At 34.2% G+C, this 17,430-nt stretch overlaps 2 protein-coding genes across 5 annotated transcripts; one reads left to right on the top strand and one right to left on the bottom strand.

Annotated features, from left to right (window-relative positions):
* Nucleotides 1–2,093, top strand: LOC111402297 (DNA ligase 1). The gene is made up of 8 exons (XM_023030483.1): nt 1–291; nt 388–477; nt 967–1,026; nt 1,155–1,194; nt 1,297–1,390; nt 1,508–1,567; nt 1,652–1,743; nt 1,820–2,093. Exons 1-8 carry the CDS (start codon nt 179–181, stop codon nt 1,904–1,906), a joined length of 636 nt encoding a protein of 211 aa, XP_022886251.1. The 5' UTR covers nt 1–178; the 3' UTR covers nt 1,907–2,093.
* Nucleotides 2,094–2,514: 421 nt separating this feature from the next.
* On the bottom strand, nt 2,515–16,054 carry LOC111402296 (basic salivary proline-rich protein 1-like). Of its 4 annotated transcripts, none has more exons than XM_023030480.1 (11): nt 15,693–16,054; nt 14,524–14,643; nt 14,224–14,343; nt 13,885–14,016; nt 13,249–13,383; nt 8,583–8,705; nt 8,083–8,223; nt 6,987–7,094; nt 6,151–6,260; nt 4,580–5,409; nt 2,515–2,831 (listed from the first exon to the last, which is right to left on the bottom strand). In XM_023030480.1, the coding sequence occupies exons 1-10, from the start codon at nt 15,910–15,912 to the stop codon at nt 5,338–5,340; spliced, it is 1,281 nt and encodes a 426-aa protein (XP_022886248.1). In that variant the 5' UTR covers nt 15,913–16,054; the 3' UTR covers nt 2,515–2,831; nt 4,580–5,337. The 4 variants fall into 4 exon arrangements, with proteins under 4 accessions (XP_022886248.1, XP_022886247.1, XP_022886249.1 ...); XM_023030479.1 differs by having other exon boundaries at nt 2,515–2,854; XM_023030481.1 differs by lacking the exon at nt 2,515–2,831 and adding an exon at nt 15,404–15,579 and having other exon boundaries at nt 5,036–5,409; nt 15,693–16,053.
* Nucleotides 16,055–17,430: the final 1,376 nt, after the last annotated feature.

Here is a 17,430-nt window from a genome sequence, read left to right on the forward strand (position 1 = left end):
ATACGCTAGTGTTGATCTATCCTCTGTTGCCCGCCAATAATCATTAATTAGAAATACCGTTAGTAATTTAAATTCTCTAATTTTTCATTTTTTCTCCAAACCCCATCTCTCTCAACACAGAGACGCGCGAACATCTGCGCACCAATTTGAAAAATTTAAGAGAAATTGGATCTTCACAATGTCGGCCACTAGAGCGAGCGCGAAGAAACGAGTTTCGGAGTCGAACAATTCAAAATCAGAGAGTCGAAAACGAGTTTCCGTCGACGATGATTTTGATGCGGACATCTCCAAGTCATCATACTTAATCTCATCTCCTTATACTAATATTCGAGTACTCCATCTCCATTATGTTTATCGTGAAACTGATGAAGTAATGCTAAAATGCAGTGATATCAAAGGAATTATGAGTGCTCTTAAGCAGATAAAGGAGAAGGCGCAAAAGGACGGTCAGAAGAAGAACGAAGAGACAATTTCTAGGTGAAGCTTCTGTGTATTTTCTCAGATCTATGCCGATTTATAGTCTACATGCGTGTCTGGCGTGTTCTATATATTCTCGGTGATTGTGATCTGATTTGAATATCTTGAGATGTCAATTTTTTGCAGTGGTCATAAGCTAATAGTATATTGTAAAAATTATGAAACTCAAAATAAATAATTAAATGAAAATATGCTACGGTTTCATCGACCATAGAGACTTAATCTGCTCTATGTTGAATTAACACGAGGAATATTGGTATCATTCATTATCAGGCGATTGTATTCTCCTCTCTGTATTTTATTTCCATGATATTTTATTAGTCATGGAAATCAGCGAATCTCGTTTAAGAAAGAGACGAGACGTAAAGCATTAGAATACCGACTCCTAGTCACGCTCCTTTTTCCTTTTGTTTGCTTTTAACTATGACCCGAAATATTAGTGGAAGATCCTCTCCATACTTGTGACTGAATATTTGATTTTGCTGACAGTGTGGCTTCAGACATAAAGTCAATTTTGGATGGGTTGAAATCAAAACTTGAGAAAGAAAGGTGAGATATCCCAGGCTTCAACAATGGGATATTGTGTGTTTTCAGACGTGCTCTTATTTAATACTTCTCTGTCATCATTATATTCAACTCTCATAGTCAAGTGGCTTTTTTCATGTTTGAATTGCCAGGCAAAACTTTGCCAAGGCACTCTCCAAGAGCTCAAAAGAGGTCTGCTTATTGAATGAACATAACGCGGTTAAATTTATAATATTGTCCTGTTTTCCATGTTTTATTTTGTCCGTACTTGCTAACATGTTTGAATCCGTGCAGTGTGAGAATTTACTGAAGAATGAGACTGCCAAGTTCCAAGCCGTTTATGATGGTTTCTGCAAGGAGAAAGCTACACATCTGCAGGCCTTGAAAGGTACTTTTCCTGTTGATATGGTATTTTGCCAATTGTGTCATTTGGCAAATCGAAGTAATAAATCTTGAATTGGCAAATATGTGCCTTTTCATTGATATAGTTACTGGATTTTAACAGATGTTTTTGACAAATATGAAGAGGAGAAAGAAAGGTTAATCTCTCGATATGAACAGCTAAGTGAGCAACATGTACCTATTGTGCATTTCATTCGCACTCTTTATTAGGAAGGAATCTAACTCTGTTAAGTTTTGCCATGACCAGGGAAGAAGGAGAAGAGCATTTTATCTGAAAATGAGAAAGCAAGTGCAGCAAGAATTTCCGAACTGGATGAGTCCTTGAAGAAGAAAAAGCAGGTAACACAGTGAATCATATCTTCTGCATTCTGTTACTGCCTTCAAGATCAAATATGAAGTTGTACTTGTTTTACAGGATGACAAGACTTTCAGCATTCTGAAAAAGACACTGGGTTCATTTCTGGGAGACGTCTCAGATGAGGACTTCCTGCCCGATGACTGAAAGCTGCTCCCAGTTTTTTGCTCTTGCAAAGGAAAACCTTTTGTTTACTTCCCAACTGACGTTTTAGAGTAATCAACTTATGACTTTCCCATATTCGAATAACTTCACGATCCATGCCGTACAGATTGAGAAATTTCTCATCTTTTTCCCTTCTGTTTCTACGTACTTATTAGTTCAGCACCAAAATCCCAATGTCAGCAAATTAAACTCACTATTTTCCGTGTACTGCGTGTTTGTATAAACATTTATAAAGCAGGGCATAAAAGGACTTGTATTATCACATGGAGGAGATTAGGAACAAAGCCAAGTTAGCTGCAACATCTTCAATTTGTAGCAAAGCTGCTTCGGTGTTTATGGTTATTCAATCTGAAATTCTTATGCATTGCAGACAGGCAACGTCTTAAGGCGAAAGTTTGTTTCCAAGTATACAACAAAATTTCAAGCAGCCAAAATTGAACTTTTGACTCTGAGCATCCAGAATGGAACTGACCGAATATTATGCAAGCTGCTCACTGCCCAGACACTTTTCTTACCTACCATATACATGTAGTCAAGACTCAAGAGGCTCTGACCCCACAAAAACAAGTGATATCATTGTGGACTGAAGAAAAGGAATATGCTCGACATTGAGATAATTTCTTAAGAACTTAAACATCATCACCACCCAGATTCCATAATTTCGGCAGAGTATCAAAGAATTTCATTTAAAAGAATAAAAATGGAAAAATAAAATAATTAAGGTACACCTGGATGATAGCAAAATCAAAATTTCACGTAGAACCTGCCATTAGTCCCTTTCTGTTCAGCATTCCATTCACTCTTACCTGAGTTGCTTGAACAGAACTCTACCTGATTCAAGATTGGAATCAATACGAATTGTCTTTGATTTCCCATAGAAATGTACACGCTCCCCAAGAGACTCCACCTGAAATTCATTCAACTTGTGTGCTGAAAGCAGAGTGAGATTTCTTTATTAAAGACAACCCGTTCAAAAAAATGAAATTACCACTACGTTCCAGCTTTATGGCATAGAAAAGCCTATAAATTAATACACCAATGAGTTAATATATGTTGCCTTAGAAGGTCCATATTCCAAAATCTTCCTTCGCCCTGATGTATTTACTTATCACGTTAGTAGTAACTCTTTCAGCCTCATGCATTGCAAAGAGGTTGTGGCAAACTGGTGCTCTTTATACCTAATAGACTTTGGTACTTAGTTACTAGTAGTAAATCATGCTAAGTTATCCATGAAATCACTTGTGGACTTGTATATGTCAAAACTATTTTACTAACACCAAATATTATCCCATAGAACTCGAATTGAAGATTTTACACTTATCACATGATGAGAAATTCATGTGTTCAAGTCATAACTATTGCACTAGGAAGGATAATTACACCAATTGTCACTTAAGTTTTGAGTAGTTACTCTAATGGTCACTAAAGTTATTTTTTTACGCTAACAATCAATTAAGTTTCTAACTGTTACAGTATTGGTCATTTGGTAAAAAAAAACTAACATTACATCATACGTGACACTATTAAGTATCCACGTGTCACCAAACGACGTTATTAATTACAAGAAGTCAACAAAATCGGAGAGTTAGGAATTGAGGATTAACTTTTAGATAAGAAAAAGTAATGATGCGCTACTTTTGGTCAGATTTTTTGCTTCAATCATACAGTAAAACCACCTTTTTTTAACAACAATGTAACTTGACATAATAAATAATGTTATTTGAGGGCATGCTAACACTTAGTGGTGCCCTGCACAATCTAATGTTATTATTATTATTATTATTATTTTTAACTGAGTGACCATCGCTGTAACAAATAGAAATTCGTGCAACTATTGCCATAAAAAATATAATTTCAATGACCATTGACGTAATTACTTAAAACTTTAGTGACCATGGCATAATTAACGACATTAGGTGTGACTGTAACTCTAAAATAATCACAATTAATTTTATTAATGCATAAGATTTTGTCTAATCTTATGCTCACAATTCATATGGTTCCAAAGGTTCTTGCTACAGACTTTTCGGTTCCTTCTTCAATAAACCTTAGAAAAAGAGAGAAGAATCAAATAATTCAGATAAAATCTATATACCAAAAATCCCTAAAATGAGAATTTACGAAAATATCAAATTAAAAAACTCACCAAATTTCAAAATTATTAAAGGAAAGTAAATCAATATCTACTTTCTATGAAGGTTAACCCGCAAAGCATTCTAAAGGTTAATTCGTAAAGCAATCAAAGAAAGAAGATAGGTAATCCATCTTCACATGCTGAAGATTTGCTTTAGCAGAAACTCCACCAAAGCCTAGGTGGTTTAATGCCTCCTCAACCTGAAGGGGGTTTTCGATTACCCGACCCTATTTTATTAATGCAGATGAATTATTATCTTCTTTCTATGATTGTACAGGAGCATGTCTGTGTTACATGGTTATTTATCTCCTTTCTATGTGCAGATGAATTATTTACCTTCAGAATGTGCACATGAATTTACTAGTAGCAGCTTTTACTTATATGAAATAGTTATTTATGCAAAGCCACTTTCAACACAAGTGCAGGTGCACCCTACTAGTAAATTCCTCAGCACATCAATGTAAATCTCTTAACTGAGAGATGATAAAACATTTGGCGGACATAGGTATGATTATAATTACCAGGGGTGTCATCCATCTCAACAATTAGCAGCTATGGTGGCACAATCCGATTCTCTTCACAATGAGAAGTGTGTAACTAATATTTCCAACAGAGAATACTTGGTATGTTGATAGTAGTGCAAACCAGCATGTTACTGCTGACATTGCTAATGATGAAGTGCATCAAGATAAGCAAAATGTCAGAAACTGATCTTCGGTATTGAGTCTTCAAGGCTAAAGATTGAAGAATATTAAGGATCCAAATGGCACTGCAACACCAGACTAGGGGAAGCAGATAGATGATTATTATAAAAGATTATCGTACAACAACACGTGTGGGATTGCACTCAATAGGTGCTTGACAAAAATCATGATGGCAATTACAACTAGACAGGGATATTAAGAATGCTATAGTAGTCAGGTGTAAGCAGTTAGACAAAAGTGCAAAAATTCATATGCATGTTGGAAAGCCAAAGCTAAAAAGTAGTGCAAGAGTAGTCATCACTATTGCAGATCAACATTTATGTGAAAATGATATGGGTAAAGAGAGTTTCAAATTGGATGCACATGGCACCAACTTAAAGAGCATAAAGACTACATATTCTAAATTGGAGTTCATAAAAGTCGCAATTTGTAAAATGCTTGGGTATAAGTTTAGACAAACATTCATTTTCCTCAAGATGGCAATGAAAACCTCTTAACTGAGAGATGAGAAACATTTGGCAGACATAGGTTTTTGGATTATATTTTCAGTTGTAAATTAAAAAGATATGAGCAGTCTAACGACGTCTGTTGGCACGACGCCTTCTCTGAGCCTGTTGAACAGAAAGGAGAGGTCGCCTGTTGTGTGCCTACACATTAACATGATATAATCAAAATTAGAATTGCCCCTTTACAATAATTAAGGAATTTCTATTCACTTCAATTTTGAAGACATCAAGTTGATCTTAGTATCCATCTTACAACAACAATATTTCTGAGATGTCTATCATTATCTTCCTTTTCCTTCTCATTTGCCTTAAGACTACCTTTAAATCTTGGATTCCAACGAGAAACTAAGAATTTTTTCCTCCCAATTCGTGAATAACTCATTGACATAATTTTAGTAGCACATCAGAAAAGTATATTGGAGAATTGTTATATAATGGTCCAGGAAAATACATTAATTTATGTGAGCAATATGCAATATATAGAGGATGTTTGAGCTACATTTTTATGAAAAAATGCATTTTAGAATAGTAGATTGATGGGAAATATGTGGTTGAAAAATAAGGAGAAGTTTCTGATTTACGTGTTATATTATTTTAATGAAGAATGTGTGGTATTTTGGGAAAAATGAGAATCGGACAGAGCCATAATCTTTGTGACATTATGGTCTTGATTGATTTCGACGATCTCTATATAATTAAATTAATACTAACTGTGAGCTTTCATCTAAATGTTTATTCTCGGTGTATATACATTCGAAGAGAGTTGTATACAAATCTCAGGCAACCATGCATGAGTTAATTTCCATAATGATGATTTTGGTAAGGAGATGAAATTGTATTAGGAGTGCATTATCATGCATCTTTAGGAAGGAAGAGACTTACTCCAATTTGAGTCACAAAATGGCAAGAAGAACATTGAACCGCTGGTGCTCCATGTGGGTACATAAGTAAAACTGCACAACCCCCACAATTAACTTGTCCAATTTGATGAGCTGCAAAAACAAAGATAAAATCCTAAATCACGTGAGACCAAACAAGACCTTATTAAGCAATTCAGACATGTCAATCTGAGCACGAATCCAAAAAAATTAGTAAGGAAGAATTCTGTTCTTTTGTTTCTTGTTTTCTCTCACTCACATAAAACTAAAGCATTTTAGCACATTGTTGCATGAAAAATTTGATTGCCCTCCATTACAAGGGAATGCAGAATGTAAAGAATAATATCTTACATATCAGATGTTAAGAGCACGACATGTCTCAGGTACTGAAAAGTTCAATTTGCCATAAATTTATAAATGCAAGCATACCTTATATTATCCATACGGATGAATGTAGGTCAGTAAGTCCCCCCATACAATGTTGTACTTGTGGAGATCAATTTGGAAAAGAAACAATGATGCTCAAATCTAAAATTTCACAAGTTCAATGAGACAAATGTACTAATGCTCCAAATACGCTGAAGATTATAATGACTTGGTCGCTGAAGCTTAAAGAAACAAGATTTGAGTTGTACTTGTCACCACTATTGGGAATTAAGATAAGTAATATTGGACATTCTCTTAAGGTGATTGAACTTACATATTAACAAAAGAAGACCTTGGTCTCTATCCAAGTGATAGATTTCAAAAGAAGAATGTTCCACTCAATGAAATAAATTCATAACAGATGGACAAATCATTGACTTAAAACAAACATTTGAGTAACAGGAGATGGAAAACCTTCTAGGACAAAATTGACTTCCTGGCAGCCTGGACATTGGACCCATTTTGCTCCTCGTGGATACAAAAGCAATTTGCGGCAAGTTCCACAAACTAATTGAGCCTTTTCTGCATCAGCGAAACATAAAGGCTATGTAAGTACAAGTCCACAGCAAGGTTTCTACAGTCATCGCCAACAATGGAATATTACAAAAGCAAAAGAATAAAATAGAGGAAAACTAGATGTAGTAACAACAGGTAAAGACATTCGATACATATGTATTTATAGGAGGCACGTTGAATTAAATTTAATTACAAGTGACCTCATTTCTGAATCAAATTAAATTAAATTAAATTATAAATTAGAATAAATTTTATGTTTGTTTACAATGCCTTAAATAGAATCAGTAGATTACATAAAAAAATGATACCCTGGCATATTACAAACTTTTCTCTACTCAACAAAATATCAATTGCATTAAATAGAAATAGAAAACATAATTTACAAATCCGGATTGTCAACATAAATTCCCATGGCAAAATAGCATATTTATATATCTTGTAGGCAGAGAGTTTGTAATGGAACATGACGACTCGCTTCAACAAAATGTTCCAGAGTATTTCATGAGTGTAACATATTCTTAATGCAATAAAGTTAATCCTTCCCTGGATAAGATGAGCATAACTTGCAGATTTCACAATGATTTCAGTGATAACTGACAACAGAGTAAAAACTGAATGCCTAAAGTTATTTAGATTCGGAGTGGAAAAGTTATATGTTTTGTGTGTTTTTCTATTTTAATCCCTGTATAGGTGACATTAAGTGTGTGGGATCACCGTCTCTAACTAAACAAAAAGTATGATTTATTATAACGATGCAGTTTAGGAAAGCGTAATAAAAAAAAATTTCATTAATTGAAGTGGATTATTTTTTTTGGGATGTGCCCAAAGAACAACATAAAAGAGGAAAAGGTATGTAAAAGTTTACTTCATGGAATTAAACATAGTCTTAGATGGAAGAAAGACAAATTTTATTATCACCAACTCAATGAGGTGTGTGTACAGGCTTTAATTGCATAGTAGATGAGCTAAAATTGAAACAAGGAATATCAAATACCTGTAGTCTGACCAGAAGGTGATGATGCCACAGGTGGTGGTGATGGAAGAGTCCTAGGTTGTAGTCGCTGTGGAGAAGGCACAGAGACAGGCCTTTTGTCCCCATTCTTAGTCTCAACTTCTCTGCTCCCCAATTTTATATCTAAGATGCCCCAGTTTATTGGGGGAAATTTGTTTCCACCGTTAGGTCTTGGGCATGTTATAATTGGAACTCCATAAAGAACATTACAGAATTTACAAGAAAAAGTTCCTAAGACAGATTATCTTATTATTTAGAGCAAACAAGTTACAAATTCATGAAATAAACTCTTGTGGGGATTTTAGTTTAATATAAACAATGTCAAGCAGTTTATTTAGCACACTGCTATACTCTAGGAGAATTTTTCACGAAGAAACATACATAAATTTATCATATCTCCAAGGACAAACTCTCCGCAATATGCAGTGTCATAACAATCATTCATCTCAAGGTGCAGTTAAGATGTAGTTGAAAGGACTCACCAGCAGGGGGTGCTGATGATGGCAGCAACTGTGACAATTGTTCTGGCATGGATTCAGGTCGAGAACCTGATGGACGTCCTTCGTCATCATTTTTTCTCTCTCTTTTGCTCCCCATTTCATGTCCTACAATGTTCAGAATTCTTTGGTACTTCTTTCCATTCAATGTCCAATATCTCAATTGTCATATCATTACACAATGTAAAATGGGCATTGAAAAATTAGCATAAATAAGGAAGAAATTTGCGTATGGAGGAAAAAAAACTGAGGCAGCCAGAACTCATCTTTAAAATCCACTAAAATGGATCCTTTTCAAAGTCCAAAACCCTAAGTTCAACTATCCCGTCTGCTTCACCCAGCACACAAAGCCCTCAAAATCTTACACACACACTCTTCCAAGAGACCTAGTGTATATTCCTGTAGGGAGGAGAGAAGTCATTGCTTGGAACAACATATTTCAATGCCAAAAAAGTATTGAGTCTTCAAATCTTTCATTTCAAATTCCATTGCCAGATAGCTCTTAAGTTTCTCTATCTCAATAGTGATGCTACATGCAACAATCATGTCATCCACATACCTACTAAGAAACGTGATATCATCACCATCTATTAATAAACAATTTGTCCGGTCGACTCTTTCATTGAGCAACTCAACCTCTCAAACCAGGCCCTTAATGATTACTTTAAACCATAAAAGGCCTTCGTCAACTTACATACCTCCCCTCCTAGAGGTGTAAATCCTAATCATGGATCCATATACACTTCTTCCATCAGATCACAGTGGACGAAGGCACTTTTAAGATCAAAATGACCCGTCTAGATTAACTGCTAGGGATAGTATGACTCTAACATTGTTCATCTTTGCCACCGGAGCAAAAGTCTCCTACTAGTCACTAGCATAAATATGTGTGTAACCTTTGGCAATTAGTCGAGCCTTAAACCCTTGTCAACCGCAATGAACTAGAGGCGTGTGTTGTGAGGTTTGTACCTCAGTCGATACGGGTATAAGCATCATAAATGATGTTCGAAATTCGCACCTTAGTACTTTTTATTTGCGCCTCCAAAAGGGTTTTATAAATGATTGATATGCTCACACTTCTAGAAGTTCGCACGAGAATATCTTGTGATAGGTCCAAATACATTTTCTACACTAAGCTTTAATTTGATTGCAGATACATGTGACAGAAAAGCGGAGGGGGAGAAGAGAGAAAATGAGATGAAGGATATTTAAGGATTAAAACATAAATGGAGATATTATTAATATATTTGTTTTTTGTTTTAAATATTCAAGATGATTAGATTAGTTATGACATAGCTTAATCCTGTCCATTTGTTCCGCCTATTGACTTATATTTTTGAAAGCATATGCTATCTCTAATCTATAATATATAATATTTATAATATATTAAAAGTCACATGATATGAGAAGTCATTGCCAGGAATGACATGCTTCATATAAGAATCATGTCATCCACATACTTTATAACAAGCATGATATCATCACCATCTATTAATAAACAATTTGTAGGGTCAACCCTTTAATTGAGCAGCTCAACCTCTCAAACCAGGCCCTCAGTGATTACTTTAAACTGTACAAGGCCTTCTTCAGCTTACATACCTTAACTCCTAGAAGTGTAAATCCATAGCACAGACTCATATACACTTCTTCCATCAAATTACCGTGAAAGAAGGCACTTTTGACATCAAAATAACCTGTCTAAATTAACTGCTAGGGATAGTATGACTCTAATAGTGTTCATCTTTGACGCTGGAGCAAAAGTCTCCTAATAGTCAATCGCATAAATTTGTGTGTAATCTTTAACAATCAATCTAGCCTTATACCTATGTCAACCTCGATGAATTAGAGGTGTGCGTTGTGAGGTTTGCGCCTCAATTGGTACAGGTGTAAGCGTCATAAATGGTATTTGAAATTTGCACCTTAGTACTTTTTAGTTGCGCCTCCAAAAGGTTTTATAAACGATTGATGTGCTCACACATGAGGTCCAAATGCTACAAAGCTTTAATTTCATTGCAGCTACAAGTGACGGAAAAGTGGAGGGGGAGAAGAGAGAGAAAGGGATGAGGGATAATTAAAGATTAAAACATAAATGGAGATATTATAATTTAACAAAATAATATATGTTAAGACTTTACAAAATATTTTTTTTTTTTTTTTTTTTTCGTTTTAAATATTAAAGAGGATTAGATTAGTGGCCTTCCAATGAAATATACAATGTAGCTTAATCTTGTCCATTTGTTCTGCTTATTGACTTAAAAGTTCAAAAGCATATGTTATCTCTAATCTATAATATAATATATTAAAAGTCCCATGAGATGAGAATCATTTACATTCATTGAACTGTTTTACTAAACTATTTAATTCGTTCGTTCTATTTCTTAACTTCACATTCAACGTAACCATTTATGATAATAAATCCTTTCATATTTCGTCATATAAATTTAAATTTGAATCTTTCTCCTTTTTATATTTCTTCAATGCAAATTCAAACTTGAATAACCAACTATAAAATACACCACCATCTGCCTTTTGATTAAAATTTCTCCCAACCTTTTTCCTAACTATAGTCTATAATATATATCTATAATATACTAAAAGTCCCATGTAGGGTAGGACAAAACTCTCGAACCGAATGGCTCTTTTTAAGTTAAATACCCAAATGGATCAGAATCGAGAACCGACTGGTTCGGTTTGGTTCTCAGTTATAAATCAAGAACTGAAAAACTGAATCTCCCTAATTTTTTAATTAATTTATTCTAAATAAGCCTACTTACTTCATTTTTCTAAATAAATTTGCTAACAAGTTAATTTAGTTCAAATCCAAAAATATAATTTTTCATATTTCTAATTTTTAGTTCAACCCAACTAAATCAAATTGACCCGAGTTTTACTCAAATCTATTATTACACCGTAATGCTGTTTCTACCGTTTTGAAGAAATCGAATTGAAACTCGACAACACCTCTCTTAATTATTGTGAGCTCATTATCTTTCTCTTTCTGTGATTTTAACAATCAAATCTATTAAAAACTCAGCGGAGAAAGACGCAAAAGACTAAGATTGAACTACGTTATTTTATAAAAACTAAGATTGAACATGTAATTAGTTAAATTAATGTAACTTTGTAAATATTAAAAAATTTAATTATAGTACGGCTCTCGAGAACCGAATAGAACCGAGCCCGAACAGTTCCATAATTAAATTTGGACTCGAGGGTTCCGCTTACTGAATACCCGAAAATTTCGGGTCCAATTAGGTTCTCGTTAGAATTGAACCGAACCCGACCATGCCTAGCCCTAGTCCATGAGATGAATCATTTCACGGACATTTTTATCCCAATTACATTGAATATATTCCAAATATAACATTTAGGCCTTGTTTGAGCCACATTTTTTGAAAAAATATATTCTTCAACAATGATTTGACATCATTTCAACAACACATTCTTCAATAAAATAATATTACACGCAAAACCAAAACTTTTCATTATTTTTCAACCACACATTTCTCATCAATACACTATTTAAAAATGCATTTTCATTCCAATAATGTGGCTCAAACAAGAGCTTAATATATTCCAATAATATCCTTCGTACATTCATTAAACTGCTTTGCCAAATTGTTTTGTTCATCCAATTATAAATGTTGACTTCTCATTCACCACATCAATTTACGGTCTTTTCAAATTTCTTCAATTTAAATTCAAACTCAAATCGCCAACTATATAATGCACTATCATCTCTCTTTTAATCAAAATCTCTCTCTACCTCTTTCTTAATAAAAATCTACGTAAGTGCTCTTAATCTTTCTTCATATCTCTTCATAATAATTTCAAATCCTAATCTTCACGTTCAATTCAATATTCTTCGTACTTTAAAGTAATGACAGAGTGTGCATTTTTATACATACATATATGTCGTACTTTTTATGTATCAAAGTGGACGCCTATGAAGAGGCAACATGATTTTGTTTCTCGATCTATATGTGAAATGCCAATGCATTTCTAATTCTAAGATCTAAAAAAAAAAAAAAGAAGAAGAATGATTTATTTTGTTGACACTGAACTTTGTATGTCGACCATTTTTCTTTACTCATATTTGCTTAACTGTTTTCTTAGTGGATATAGATGAATTAGATTTTATTCGAACTTCCCTAGCTTTCTATTCATGTTTTTGTAGGGTATTAGATGCTGAAAAAGTAGCAATAATCAATACGTGAAAGTGTAATTTTTTATTGTTAGTTACATTTTTGTGTTCTGCATGGTATTGACCCAACATGTAAAAGGAAATTTTTTACACAAAAAAAAAATAAAGAAATAAATAAAATCTTATGTACAAAAATGGGTTGCAATTGGAAATCGATTCAGTTAAATACCCGGAAATATTGTGACGAAAGAGAACTAAAGCACTAAATCTCAGTTGACCTGCAATCGATTTCAGTACCCCTCAGTTCATAACGGCTACCACTGGTGCATACCCAAAAACCAATTATTACAGATAAATATTTAAGCAATAATGAACATACACACAATATTCATTGTTTTTAAGCTATGGCATGCCAAACTTGAAATTGAATTCACAACAGTGAGTTGAATGATGGATAAATGCACTATCTGTACAGAAAGACGGCATATGGTAAAACAGAAGGCTCACCAGAAGAAACAGGTAATGATGGCTGCAATGGTGGTTTGTATGGCGGCAGCATCTGCTGTGGAAAAATTGTTTCCCATCCAGGCGGGGGGCCATCATCTTCAACTTCATGCAGTTCATTCCTCTCCACTTTAATATCTGAGATGTCAAAGGTAATATATATCAATCCAAGGCATCAAGTAAGCTTAAAACACACCCAAAAGCTTATGCAGCATTTTGTGAAATCGTTTGGGCCATAGATCTCCATTGGTCTAGTAATTCCATGAAATTAACAGTTACTGAATATTACTCAACTTTGATGAATTGATTGTGCTGGACTTATGCTTAAAAAGAGACCATGTGCAGGATCTAAATACTGCAGCTTTCAAAAATTCTCATTCTTCAAAACAATTCTTAGATCATATGACCAAAAACTCGTTGATGAATATCTTTCCTCAAATTAGGTATTACATTATTGCGCATAGAGTCCAAAGCAAAACTATTTCCAAAGTAAAGTGATTAACGTGCATGCATCAAACAAGCGATGGAAAAAAAAAGTTCAAAGAATGCTACAAGGATGGCAAAGCGACGCTAAATTGTGCAATTACCCAAGATGGTTAACAGACTAAATGCAATAAAATAAAAAAAGAGAAATATGACCTCCTGTATCCAAAGTGAGTTCTGATTGTGGTTTTGATGTTAATGCTTGAGAAAGGGCACAAAATTCCCATCCTGGAGGGGGCCCATCTATGTCATCTTCAAATCCATCTTGTTTGCCCCTCATTTCCATATCTGAAAGATGACCTCCAGTTATTTCATTTTATAAATCATCAAGAAGCTTTTCAAACATATGGTGACTAACAAGAATGCCTCAAACAAGCAAGGGCAAAATGATTTCAGATAAAAGCTACACATGCGCAAAGCTCCCTCACAATATTCACTCGTTCTGAGAGGGTTCACAGATTAAATGAGATTAAATAGAAAAAGGAGAAATATGACCTGCTATATTTGATTGTGATTTTGATGGTAACGCTTGAGAAAGAGTACTAAATTCCCACCCTGTTAGGGGACCTTCCCCGCCATCTTGAATGCCATCTCGTTTGCCCCTCATTTCAATATCTGAATGCTGAAAATGACTTAATTCGTTGTATAAATCATTAAATATTTTTCAAAATTATGGTGATTAACAAGCATGCCTCAAATAAGCAGCAAAAATTAGTTATCAAAAAGTTACATGTAGGAGCACTTATTCGGAGAGTTCACAGACTAAATGCAATAAAATAGGAGGAAAAATATGACCTGCTGTATATGATGGTGGTTTTGATGGTAACATTTGAGAAAGAGTATTAGATTCCCATCCTGGTGGGGGACCATCTTTATCATCTTCAATGTGAGTTTGTTTGCCCCCTATTTCCATGTCTGAATAATGACAATGAGTGGATTCATTTCATACATCATCAAATAATTGTAAGAAGAACAATAAATTAATGTACAACTTCTCAAACCATTTATGGATAATTTTAAAGAATTAAAAGGAGCTGCTAGGATATTAAACAATCAAATAAATGGTTAGACCTCAATTATATTCTCTCAACTGTTGTTCAACTTTCATTATATGGTGGGAACTGGGAAGCTTAAAAAGAAGCAGCATGTTATCCTTCTAAACATGTCTAAATAAAATTAACAAACGCAGACTGCCAGATTATGTTTGATGCATGTATTAGATAATTTTTATCACTGCTACCAAGATAACGAGGGGATAAAAATGGAGAATGGAAAAGGCAATGAAACTATGAAAGATAGTCGCATCCCCTAGTTAAAGCAATTGGATAAACTAGAGAACTGCCTAAGAGATACAAGAGAACTGCCTAAGGAAACTTCCAAACTTGGCAAGGAACAACAATTAAAACCCGCATAATTACAATGGGTATATACAATTAATCTGTAAGTACAGATTTTTTTAATAGAATTGGTACAGGAAAACCGTGATTTGCTGTGTTTTTAGCAACAGCCAATTATAGGAAGGCAACCGTCTTTCTGTACAAATTTTGTAAAAAAAAATCTGAACTTATATCATTGTTCGGGTAAATATGATCATGGCATAAATTAATTAACCGTTCAAATTTTAGAATCCAACATATCTAACCAAAAACAACAAAAAGTCGGCAATGATACGTACGTGCAAGACCGAAATGTCAAGAGACGTTCACAGTTTTAATCTTTCTGGCATAGGTAAAAAGTCCAAAGTTTCCAACGATTGATGCAATAAGTTGAGCATTCAAAAAATTCAATCTTTTCAAGATTATCATCTTTTTTCTTCAGCGAGGGTGCATGCTATCTTATCTGCCAATGATACTAACATACACAAAAATCTATTTTAAAATTTCATAAAAGACAGCAATTTGATTGTGCAAGAACAAAAGGGGATATTTAAACAAAACGGGTATGGCTGCAATAATCCGTCTCACCGGAAGATGGCTGTGGTGGTGGCGGAGGCAGATCGTTAGGGTGGAACCCAGGCGGTGGACCTTCTTCTTCACCGCCACTTCCGTCACCGGCTTCAGCTTTGTCAGACGGAAAATTCTGTTGGGGTGGCTGCGGAGTGATGATGGACTGAAACCCAGGCGGCGGCCCATCTTCGTCCTCTTCAAATTCTTGCACGATTTCTGGGTTGTTTCCCATTTTCATTGTGTGTTGTGGTGGGGTTTATTGTGAGCTTATAAGCACCGCTGTTCTCGTATGACGCCTTGTAGAAGGCAAGTCTTCTCAAATCGCACTCACAATTAACACTGAACAATCCCAATATTCAGGCTCTCTGTCCCACCGAGTAAATATATGTTTCAATTCATATAATAAATTCAACCTTATCAGTTCAAAATGTTTAATGCTTAGGTTTATAATATCACTTAACTTAAAAGAATAATGTTATCTTATTCAATGTCACATTAATATGACAAATGATATTAAAACATCATTAAACTTATATATCTATTCTAAAAACACATGTGAATCATATTGATTAAACTTGTACTTGGTAGCATGTGTGTTAAACATGTTTCTGTAACACGTTACATAATACATACTATGTTATATTATTATCGTTGTCGTGAGCACCGGCACCATAATTATTGATGTCCATCACCGTCAATGCAAATGCCGAGACTTTTAAAGGGTGTATTTAATCGAGACTTTTAAATACTTTTAGAGATTTAAAAAGTTTGGATGTATTCAATTGAAACTTTTAAAAACTTTCTAAAAGTTTGGGTGTAATCAATAGAGACTTTTATAGACTTTTAAAAAGTCTCCAGAAGTTACGGGGTATTCAATTGAAACTTTTTAGAAGTCTCTACAAATTTTAAGGTATTTAATTTAGAGGGACTTTTAGAGAATTTAAAATTTCTTGGACTTTCAAAGACTTTTTAATAAAAAATATAAATAGGATTTTTCTCCCAAAATCTCTCATCCATAGAGAGATTTTCTAAAAAGAGTATGCTATTCTTATTTCCCTCTAAATTTTTCCTCCATCTCTTCCAATTAGGTATTTCTTTAAATCTTTGCTATGAGTTTTCTTCAAATCAGATTATGGTAAATTTTCACTAGTTGATCTCTATCTCTCCCTCTAATTTCAAAAATTCGTTTTTAAGTGAATGTTGTGAATTCTCATAAATATTCCTCGATATCTCACATTTAACACTGTGACATATTTCCTTAAAAAAAAATCCTCAAAAGTATTTAAAAGTCTTTAGTAAAAGTCTCCACAAATCCAGGAAAAACTTTTACTAATTCCTACCAAATCCATAGAAATTACTTAAAATTTCACAAAGTCCACAAAAGTCACCCACTTAAAAAAAATTTCAAAAGTCTTTAAAAATTCCAATTGAATACACCCCCCTTAGACACCTGGCGTCATCGTGAACCACGAAGGTCTTCATACATGCGTGTGATATACACCATTGTCGTATTCGAACACGATCTTTGTTATAGTCATCACAATCACTATCAAATACATACTTCTCCTCCATTGTTAGTCGACTTGGAGCACTATCATGCAAAAGCTCCTAAATGGCTGTGGATTGTGCCCATAGTAACAGCTTCTTGATGGCCACGGCGACGAGTTAGAGGCGGAATTGAAGATGAATATGAAACTCGGAGTTTTAAAAATTGAATGCAATAAAAAGGATCGTTTTAACTATTACTAATAAGAAA

This window comes from Olea europaea, chromosome 10, assembly GCF_002742605.1.
Source record: "Olea europaea var. sylvestris chromosome 10, O_europaea_v1, whole genome shotgun sequence".
In the NCBI taxonomy this organism is placed as follows: Eukaryota; Viridiplantae; Streptophyta; class Magnoliopsida; order Lamiales; family Oleaceae; genus Olea; species Olea europaea.

Excerpts from the sequence above, each read along its gene's own strand:
- LOC111402297 (XM_023030483.1), top strand. The coding sequence starts at position 179 with ATGTCGGCCACTAGAGCGAGCGCGAAGAAACGAGTTTCGGAGTCGAAC. Across the intron at positions 1,391-1,507 it reads ACATCTGCAGGCCTTGAAAG|ATGTTTTTGACAAATATGAA; the intron begins GTACTTTTCCTG and ends GGATTTTAACAG. Across the intron at positions 1,568-1,651 it reads CTCTCGATATGAACAGCTAA|GGAAGAAGGAGAAGAGCATT; the intron begins GTGAGCAACATG and ends TGCCATGACCAG.
- LOC111402296 (XM_023030480.1), bottom strand. The coding sequence starts at position 15,912 with ATGAAAATGGGAAACAACCCAGAAATCGTGCAAGAATTTGAAGAGGAC. Across the intron at positions 14,644-15,692 it reads ACCACCACAGCCATCTTCCG|ACATGGAAATAGGGGGCAAA; the intron begins GTGAGACGGATT and ends GTCATTATTCAG. Across the intron at positions 8,224-8,582 it reads ATCATCAGCACCCCCTGCTG|ATATAAAATTGGGGAGCAGA; the intron begins GTGAGTCCTTTC and ends GGGGCATCTTAG.